The sequence below is a fragment of the Sinohyriopsis cumingii genome, chromosome 10 (genome assembly GCF_028554795.1).
Source record: "Sinohyriopsis cumingii isolate HCF-2022 chromosome 10, ASM2855479v2, whole genome shotgun sequence".
Taxonomy (NCBI): domain Eukaryota; kingdom Metazoa; phylum Mollusca; class Bivalvia; order Unionida; family Unionidae; genus Sinohyriopsis; species Sinohyriopsis cumingii.
The window spans coordinates 58,159,953-58,170,840 of NC_142970.1; the positions used below are offsets into that span (position 1 = coordinate 58,159,953).

At 36.5% G+C, this 10,888-nt stretch overlaps 1 protein-coding gene across 1 annotated transcript; it reads left to right on the forward strand.

Annotated features, from left to right (window-relative positions):
• Positions 1–370: 370 nt before the first annotated feature.
• Positions 371–10,560, forward strand: LOC149790201 (monocarboxylate transporter 12-like). Its single transcript, XM_089972197.1, has 6 exons — positions 371–523; positions 1,839–2,000; positions 3,756–3,899; positions 5,019–5,165; positions 6,678–7,922; positions 10,159–10,560. Exons 1-6 carry the CDS (start codon positions 508–510, stop codon positions 10,329–10,331), a joined length of 1,887 nt encoding a protein of 628 aa, XP_089828323.1. The 5' UTR covers positions 371–507; the 3' UTR covers positions 10,332–10,560.
• Positions 10,561–10,888: the final 328 nt, after the last annotated feature.

The following is a 10,888-nucleotide window of genomic DNA, read 5'->3' on the forward strand; positions in this document are numbered from 1 at the left end:
TCTTGGTCGAATAGCTTAGCATAATTGCAAATAAAGTGGACTGTATTACTATATACAAACAGTTAGACATAAACGTCAAGTGTATAGCAATGCTAAAATATTACATACACCCATTTTTGACCAATATCTCATGATGTCTCACGAAATGGAACAGCAATGAAAAAAGTATATTATAGTGATAAAAAAAATAATACCAAAGGATCACACCTTTGACCTACTGAGCTTAAAACCCCGTCTACTATAATATTCATTCACTGGTACGTTTTGAGAATAAAACTGTTAAATATAAAATCCCTTATCTTGCATTACGGCTTAATCCGGTTTTCCTTTAGATAAGGCAGTTTTGTCCCCAATAATAACACTTATACAACATGAAGTTGACACAAGAAGAGCGTACACAGCTCATATAACTTTTTTAAAGCTTCCCGTTATGTTTCATTGTGATTTATTGTGGACTTTAAATTAACTTGACCTATTTCCCTTGCTCGTCAGAATGCCACGAGTGAAATGACGAGAGGATTCGGTAAGTAGATATTCTAACAAAACGAGGCGCACACACGCACACACTGCAAAACATACGAGTAAAGACACTGGTGCGTATTTATGCACACCTAAATATATTCAAATTTTCAAAAGCGAAAACAATTGCTTTCTACCGCCACTTTTTACACGTAGGTCTTTGTAGCTGTCATTTTGCCGTCCATACGTTCCTTTCTTCGCGCTCATAGAATCTACTTATCCTCTATACACTGGTTATCTACAAGATGACATACATGTCCTATCTCTATGTCAATATGGCCCTGTCTTCATGTCACGATGACCCTGTCTCTATGTCACGATTGCTCTTTCTCTATATCACGATGGCACTGTCTTTATGTCACTATGGCCCCGTCTTTGTGTCACTATGGCCATGTTTATATGTCATGATGGCCCTGTCTCTTTGTCGCTATGGCCCTGTCTCTATGTCAAAATGGCCCTGTATATACGTCAAAATAGCCTGTCTCTAATAACATTTGTTAAGTATCTTCATTCCTGTGACGTTCCAACCAACCTGAAGTCAGTCCCGTAGTCACGAGTTTCTGAGTACAAAAACGGAACTCTTGTTCCAAATTTTAACACTTTTGTTTTTCGATAACTTCTCTCCGAGCGAGCTTAGATATAGAACACATTTGGCATAATCTTATAATTCGAATACTGATATAAACTTTAAAGTTAAGTGATAGTAAGATTTTCTAAGCAGGCTTCCCTAATCTGGTCTTTTCTGTACGGGTTCAGATTTGTTGGTGTTGTAATGGGTTTAAAGCCATTTTTCAGCACATGATAGGCTATACACGGTGAAGAAAGAACCCGGGAAAAGCCCGGGAAGAACTACCTACCCACAGGAATCTACTGGCAAGCTTTTTGACAGACCCTCGTTGGCCGAGCCCGAGACTCGAAGCCATGCGAAAAGAGGTGAGATTACAGTTTTCTGTAACAGCGATCTCCTTAGACCACTCAGCCACCCGGTGCCCCATTTCAGATTTGTGTTGAGACTCTTCAACGACAACAAGGCTATATAGAGGAGGGAAATGAAAAGGGATACGTAATTCATCCGTAACTTGACGATGTATTAATCTTCTCCCCCTCCCACCCCCACCCCCATAAAAAGTTAAAGAAATAACTTTGCGACAAGTTTGGAAATCCTATGTAAAATTTCATTCGTGATAATACATAGTTTTTCTTCTTTTAAAAGTACTAATATTGAAAATTTAGAATAGTTTGCTACATTCTGTCCAAGGGGTAATTTGTTTAATGTTCGCTTTAGCATTACAATTAACCTAATAAAGCACTAATTGCAGAAAAGAAGATGTCTGAGAAATATGCAAGTAACCAAACAAAAGATGACACCAAACCGAGCGAAGATGACCAGGATCAAAGAACTGATGAGAAAGACATGGATGAGGAGGCAAACAATATCGACCTTCCCATAGACAGAGGTTGGGCCTGGATGATTCTTGCTGGTAAAATGAATTTTTGACGTGTCTGCATGTCCGATTGTAGGTAGAGATCATAATAGGGGTACAGGTTAGATTGCACGCTTTATGATGTGCATTCAGTCGACATTTCCAACATGTGATTTAATCTTTCTGAACGTCTCCCTGTCTTTTCCCTGATTACCAATGGTAGCGGTATCCGTCAAAGATCTGGTGTACATACATTATTTTATATAACATTGCTCAGTTTGAGGTAACTTGTCTTCCAAACTGCACTTCTAAACCAGGTGAAAACTTCCCCAAAATGTGTTGAACTGACAAGAAAAAAATTGCTTTGTTTTCGGCAAACCTTAGATATTTTCTTTTCTTTCAGTTAAAGTGTCAAATCTGTTAATTTCTATATTTTTGCACATTAGAAAAGATTTCGTGATGCAAAATAGAGTGGGCACAGCTTGGAAAAACTTTTGAATAGGTCATATATCTATAACTGATATAAATCAGTGACATATACTCCGTAATATATTCTTCGAATTTCAATCACGCATTACATAGACACCTTTTCCTATAAAGATATTTTTCTTGGGTGCGTGAGAATGTGACGTAGGAGGTTGGATACAATTGACTAATTTTCTATGAGTTGTTGGTGGGAGTGGTGTGTTCTGTCTTGCAAGAATAACCGGTATGCACGACCCGTCCTGATGTGCGAAATTTCAAAAGCAATTGGCACTGACTGCATGTGACATATTGAAAATACTGACATGACGTACGATCTCCTAAAGAGTGATACTGGTGTCGTGTGTAAGTGATGATGAACTATGGATCTGTGTTATCTGTTAGAATAGAGTTAGGCACGTATTTGTTACAAGCTGCTCACCGACTGGGACACAATTTGGGTAGTGCAATATCTTCTGCATAACCCTCCCATGTTTGGCATGCATATATATGAGTTCAGAAGCACAACGTGTGAATATGCCTTCTTGTAATCACTTGATCCACAACTTAACTTCATAGTGTATTTCAGCGTCCTACCGAAAACAGACAAGCCATGTCAATGTACACATTTGTGTTATCCAAATCTATTACCAGACTGTATGGTTCGTACTTTAAATGTAGGTCTGATAGATAACTCATACCGGATACCGGTAATAGGAACTAGAGGGATAGACCTAGACGTTGGAATGATGGAATGATGCTAAATCAAGGATTAGATGTATATAACATTTAAATTTGTATTTGAGACCGATATCTCACACTGAATACGAAGCCAGTTCACCACCCCCGTCACACTCTCCCCCCCCCCCCATCACATCATGCCACCTACCAGAGTTTCAGTGAAGGGTCTACTAAATCATTACAAAAATATAAAAACACAAATTCTATTTTCTGCAATGAATTATATGAATTTTATGGCCTGCATACCTGACTATGGTTGGTGTTTTATATCTGTACTTTTTTTTTAATAGTACTGTATCCAACACACATGATACTCCCTTATTTTGGGGCATACATGACTGTATTTGGGGCATCCATGACTGTATTTGGGGCATACATGACTGTATTTGGGGCATCCATGGCTGTATGTGTATACAACCAGAGAGTATTCAATGCCCAGAAGTTCGAAACTAAGCCTAATAATCATGTACTAAATATGCTTTTGGGAAATGCGAGTGTATACAATTCTTGGTAAATGCGAGTGTATTCAATTCGTTTTCTTAAACATTTCCTTAATAATCAACACAACCAAGCAACTGTATGTACGGCTTTTCATCTTGTTTCTAACAGGGGCCTATATAAATAGCGTCTTGGTCGTGGGAATGTTGAAACTGGAGGGTATTTTCTTCAACGAGTACCAGAAACAGTTTCAAACGTCTTCAGCCGTCACATCTGCCATATCCAGTGTCCAAAATGGCGTTTACAGTCTCTCTTGTAGGTATATATGCCAGTTCTTTTAAAAATGCATTTTGTCTGAAATTTATCGCTGTCGTATTTATTATACTTCTCGAGGATTTAAGATGAAAATTTATATGATGATATGTAAAGAAAAACCGATCAAGGACGCTTGTTATGTATGTAGTACTGTGCACAAAGATGGAATTAACAACTAACATGGCGACAAGGGTTACGGTTAAAAACGGCCATGTGAAAATATATGCATGTTTTTGTCGCCTTATTTCTTCAACTCGCTTCCAAAATATCAAATGAACCTTATAGATAGTTACTATTCTGAATGAATGAATCGTATGAAAAATTGCCTAAAAAACCATTATGTTCAATAAAAGTAGTCAATAGCTGTAGAACTAAGGTTTAACAATTCTGTATTTCTTCAAGAACTGCACACAGATAAGCAAACGTAGAATTTGAATGGATGCTTTTTAAAATATTCGTTCAATCTTTTGATTTTTAATTTTTACTATTCTGGCTGGCGCATGAAGCATAATGATACTGCATTTGGAAATGGATATCATAAATTATTTATGCAAAGAAACAAATATCATAAGAAAGAAAGAAAGAAAGAAAGAAAGAAAGAAAGAAAGAAATTGTGTATGGATGGAGAGTCTAATCAGGAAGACAGTTTAAAAATATTTGCTGAATCCTAAGAATTTATTACTGGTTAGCACATGAAGCAAAAATGATATTTCAGTCGATAATGAGTTTCCTAGACTGTCCCCGCAGATTAAACAACTGTCATGAAAAGAAAGAAAGAATGAAAGAATAAAAGAAAGAAAGAAAGAAAGAAAGAAAGAGAGAGAGAGAGAGAGAAAGAAAGAAAGAAAGAAATATAGAAGGAAAGAAAGAAAGACAGAAAGAAAGAAAAGTTTTTAATGTATGCAGATTCATAATAAATGTTAAAGTTTAAAATATTCGTTGAATCGTTTGTTATATTGCCTGGTATATGAAGGAAAGAGAAAATTTATGTCATTAATGAATTTCCTAGACTTTCTTGGCTAAGGAAACAAATCTCACTGAGAGAAAGAAAGAAAGAAAGAAAGAAAGAAAGAAAGAAAGAAAAAGGAGTAAAGAAAAGACAATGTTTTATTATTTCAGCCTTGATCGTGATGTTAGCTGGAGGTGCCAGACTCAGTGCTCGTATGTCTCTTGTAATTGGCGGGCTACTGAACAGTGTTGCATACCTCATCAACTCCAGGTCCACTCAAATCAAATACGTCATCATTGGCCAGGGTGTTTTAGCAGGTAAGCCACTGAGAGTGTGTCTGTTGTTTTTGTGGGGTTTTTGTGGTAAAATTGAAAATGTAATTTAATTTTAAAATAACTGCAATCGTCATAGTAGCACTGAAATAATGACAGAAAAAATATATAGAAATATGTAATTGTGTGTGTGTCAGTTATTCACTCAATATGTCATTGTGTTTGTGAAAGTTGTACCGAAAATATGTCACTGTGTGTGTGACAGTTTTACAGACAATATGTCGTTGTGTGTGTGACAGTTATACCGACAATATGTCATTGTGTGTGTGACAGTTGTACAGACAATATGTCGTTGTGTGTGACAATTTTACCGACAATATGTCGTTGTGTGTGTATGACAGTTGTACAGACAATATGTCGTTGTGTGTGTCAATTTCACCGACAATATGTCGTTGTGTGTGTGACAGTTGTACAGATAATATGTCGTTGTGTGTGTGACATTTGTACAGACGATATGACATTGTGTGTGTGACAGTTGTACCGAAAATATGTCATTGTGTGTGTGAAAGTTGTACAGACAATATGCCATTGTGTTTGTGACAGTTGTACAGACAATATGTCATTGTGTTTTGTGACAGCTGTACAGACAAGATATCATTGTGTGTGACAGTTGTCCATTCAATATGTCATTGTTTGCATGATAGTTGTACAGACAAGATATCATTGTGTGTGACAGTTGTCAAGACAATATGTCGTTGTGTGTGTGACATTTGTACAGACGATATGTCATTGTGTGTGTGACAGTTGTACCGACAATATGACATTGTGTTTGTGACAGTTGTACAGACAATATGTAATTGTGCGCGTGACAGTTGTACAGACAATCTGTCGTTGTGTGAGTGACAGTTGTACAGACAATATGTCATTGTGTTTTGTGACAGCTGTACAGACGAGTTATCATTGTGTGTGACATTTGTCCATTCAATATGTCATTGTTTGCGTGACAGTTGTATAGACAATATGTCATTGTGTTTGTGATAGTTGTACAGACAATATGCATTGTGTGTGTGACAATTGTACAATGTTCCCTTGTGTGTATGACAGTTGTACAGTAAATATCATTGTGTGTGACAGCTCTACAGACAATTTGTCTTTGTGTGTGTAACATTTGTTCCTTTAATATGTCATTGTGTGTGAGAGTTGTACAGACAATATGTCATTTTGTGTGTGTGGCATTTGCTAAGAATGTCAGTGTGTGTGTGTGTGTGTGTGTGTTTGACAGTTGTACATACAATATATCATTGTGAATGATAGTTGTTCTGGTACATGTATTTATTTATGACTATTTCGATTTGTTTAGAACAAAGCAGTTGTACATTCGGATTTACAAAACGATTATGACATTTTAGATAGGGATTAGTTCTCTTTTGTCTATTTCACTAATGAACTGATTGATTGATTTTGAAATTTATTAACTGATTGATTCTGCAATACATTAACTGTTTGATTGATTTTGCAATACATTAACAGTTTGATTGATTTTGCATTACATTTCAGGTGTGGCTTATGCCTTTATCCATTTACCGACAGTTGTCATTTTAAGCCAGTATTTCAAAAAGAGGCGTGGCCTTGCTAATAGCATATCAGTCAGCGGAACGAGTATGGGAGGTCTTGTGTTTGCTCCAGTTGTCACTGCCATGTTTGAATACTACGGTTACTCTGGTACATTTCTGATAGTGTCTGGAATTGTTCTTCACTGTTGGGTTGCAGCCGCACTTTTTCGACCTTTGGAATTTTACAAAAGAAAATCAAGAATGAGAGGGAAATCAATAGAACTAAAACCGTTAAACTATAATGTTCAATCAGCTGCTTCGGACTATAATCATGATATGAAAGGCCTGCAAAAGCCCGGAGACATATATAGCGGAAACGTTAATGGTTTCCAGGGTAACGGTACTATACGTCCGATTTTGCAACGGCAGCTTGCGATTGAGGACAAAACACTAGACACTTTCAATGATGAAGAACTTCCACTTAGAGGGGATCAGGAGAACACGCTAACACCAAATATAGATATACAACACAGAGCACAGCTCCTGCGTGGAAAAAGAGTGAGAACCATTACTGAATCAAGCATAACAGGTTCAATCTCTGGAGTTATTGAGTCAATATCCCAGTCGGATGTCGCGCGTTTGGCAAGTGCTGAAAACTTGCACGTTTCGATTTGGACGGAAACTAGCCTAAAAGAAGTGGAAGGGTACAAAGCAAATGAAAAAGATATCAACAGAAAAACTTGTTGCGATGTATCCGCAATAGCACGATCTTTTCGAACAATATTTGATTTGGAGCTAATGAAAAATCCTTTGTTCTGGACATTATTGTTCCAGGCAGCTCTCACTTGTAGCGGTCTGGTTTTTATGTCGGTTTTCTTAGCTCCACAAGCAAGAGAAATTGGTCTTGATGAGACACAGATAGGTTTACTTTATTCTGTTATGGGAATCATTGACCTTTTGTTCAGAATCATAATTGGTTTTATCTCTGACTTAAAGTTCATTAGGAGATCAACTCTGATTGCTATAGCATCGCTGGTAGATGGTATCCTAGCTAATTGTATAGCCTTATTCACCACGTTCCCGTCCTTTATTGTTTGCATGTGTATACATGGTGTAGTTGGTGGGATGTACTTCGCTCTGTTTGCGGTGAATCTAGTGGATTATCTGGGGATGGAAAAGCTGGGCAGTTGTCTGGGGTTCACCAACCTAATGCACGGAGTATCTATTGCCGTCCTATTCACAACATTAGGTAAGTGGACAAATCAATGGATCGGGTGCAAAGTTAAAGTGGACTTATGGGGTAGAGGTATCGGGAATCTTTAAGATATCATTGACCTTGACCTTGCCTGGAAGACCACGTGCTCTTACATAATGTGTGTAGCAAACATACAGTGCCTGATTTTGGATTCAGATAAATAAAGTAACCAGGTACCTCGATCCAAAAATGCATACACGGTTGGACTGGGACACCCCTGGTTATTGAGAGATTGGGGGGAGGGGGAGGGGGAGGGCAAGGGAGATGTAAGAGGCCATCTGGACCTGCAATTATCAGCTACTTACTGAGGAGTCCGAAGCTGTCAATCCTACTATGAATTTGTCTCAAACTTGAAGAGGAAAATAATTAACAAATTTATTTAATAATGAACAGACCAGACCAGTAGAATAACAAAACCTAGCTTACTAGTAACATATCACTCAAAACAGTTCCGATTCCAATCAAAGGAATAAAACAAAGCTTAGTTCTATTATCTTCGGCATTGCTATTGAGAAAGAAATATTTTTCTTTTTGCTAATTTAGCTGCGGAAAAATTGATGAAATAGGGAGATTTTTATATCTAAATCAAACGAAATGGGAGGATATTAGAACAAATCTAAAGATTCCACAATTCGAGCATTAACATCAATTAATTAGAAACTACATAAGAATGTCTTCAATTTTTAAAATATAATAAGACGGGAGGAAACAACTTTAAGCTGTATAAAATTATAAGATGTTTATATTCAGTATGTCTGGTAGGGTCCACATTGTTTAGAATTGCCTGTCGATGATCAGTTATATATATATACATATATATATATATATATATATATATATATATATATATATATATATATATATATATATATATATATATATATATAATACAAATCATATGGCAAATAACAGTCCTTTCAATGGCACTGGATCCAGCAAGGGATCACGTGTGTCAGGGATTGATCAAGATAAATGCAATAAACTGACAACGAAGAGTGCAAAACTAGTATCTAACTAGCATGAGCGCTTTCGAGTCTTAATGAGTCTTTTTCAAAGGCAAATAGAAAACATAGACAAAGCAAACAAATAAAAACAGAAAAACCTTTGTGTTTGCAAAACTTTACAGGGCTGTTTCTACATGAATTAAACCATTAAATGTATTATGTTTCAAAAAGCTTATTTCAACTTGTTGAGGATGCTGGAAAATAGTTGTATTGACCTAGAAATCAATGACCCATAACTAACCACCCTAGTCAATCTGGCCCCTGTGGCGACAAAAGATGCAAAACCTGTCAGCATATGATAGAGATATTTTCTAACACAGTGACTAGGTAAAAGCTAAACATACATGGTCCAAACAAAACGTGCAAAACAGAGAATGTGATTTGTCACATCACATGTAAGATCTGTAGCCTTCAGTATGTCGGAGAAACTGAAAAGCTACACAAAAGGATCAACCTTCATAGATCTGATTGGATGACAAAGAAGCTAAACAGAAGCCCGGCCGAAGAACAGTTCTCTTCCCTTGGCCACACTTTCAGTGGTATAACATTTATTGCAATTGCTCACAACCCCAACTGGAATTCTGAACCAGAAAATAAAAGCAATCTTACTGGATACTCCGCCTTCGAACATTGAAACCAAGCGGTTTAAACCAAGAAGACTAGGAAAAGGCAGCCATGCACAAACAAATTATATTTTGCAGCCGACGCAATTTCGTTTAAATAATTCTCTAAATTTGCTTCGGAGCCTAAAACTAGTACTATAACAATGAAATATCCGGATTATAATTTGCACTTACATAATGTTACATAAAATAACGGATGTCGTTATGGATCATCGATTTCTAGGTCAATAAATATATTTCCATCATCCCCAATAAGTTGAAATAAACTAGTTGAAACATAATACATTTAAATGTTTACTTCTGTAGAAACATCCATGTACAGATTTGCAAACACAACCGTTTTTCTGTTTATTTGTTTGTCTTGTCTATGTTTTGTATTTGCCGTTGCAAAATACTCATTAAGAGTCGAAAGCGCTCATGCTAGTTAGATACTAGTTTTGCACTCTTCAGTGTTAGTTTATTTATCTTAATCAATTCCTGACACACGTGATTATTATAGTATATAATGAATGCACATTTCTTTCAATAGTCTACAGTCCTACATCTCCATTGGATTTTATTTGTGTAAGTTTGGTCTTTAGGAGATAATTCGTTTCTTTTCAGGATCTTTACGTGACATGTCCGGAAGCTATATTTCCTCTTTCCATCTTGTGGGCAGTTTGTTTCTGCTTTCGTTCCTGGTCAACATGTCTTGTCCGTATGTTGAAAGATGGGCGAAAAAGCGAAGTCCTTCTGCCACTCGAAAGGAAAAGGCAAAACTAAATGAAAATAGATGAGTGCACACACATTATAATCTCTTCGAATATACAAACTGCATTTAATGTGACCTTAACGTTCTCATAATCCGGTCTCAAATGAATGTTACAACATACGAAACATATCTTGCAATGATGTTTGTTTCAGCGTGTCACACAGATTAAGACATGTCTATTAATCATGTCTGTTACAGCTTGTTCACCGTGTTACAATGTCACACATAATAAAATATGGATTTCTTTGTGCTAATTGATAGTAGTTTTTATTTTGTTGATGATGATACAGAGCTGTGTTGCAGGTAAGCTCTCGAACGATAATAAGAAGGAGCCAAAACAGATACTAACGCGATACTACCTTTTAACTGTCACAAATAAAAGAAAACGTTAACGTTGTAACGTGTACGTATAAACAGTACATGCGATCATCTTTTGTTTAAGAATAATCCTAGTGCCCGATTTACTAAATCAAAATATTACCCAAAAATTCGGAAAAGGCATGGAAGCTCTATTTTGTTTCAGGAAATGTTCAGACATATCAAGCCATGTGTGAGATGTCCCATATTTGAAAAGAAAATATT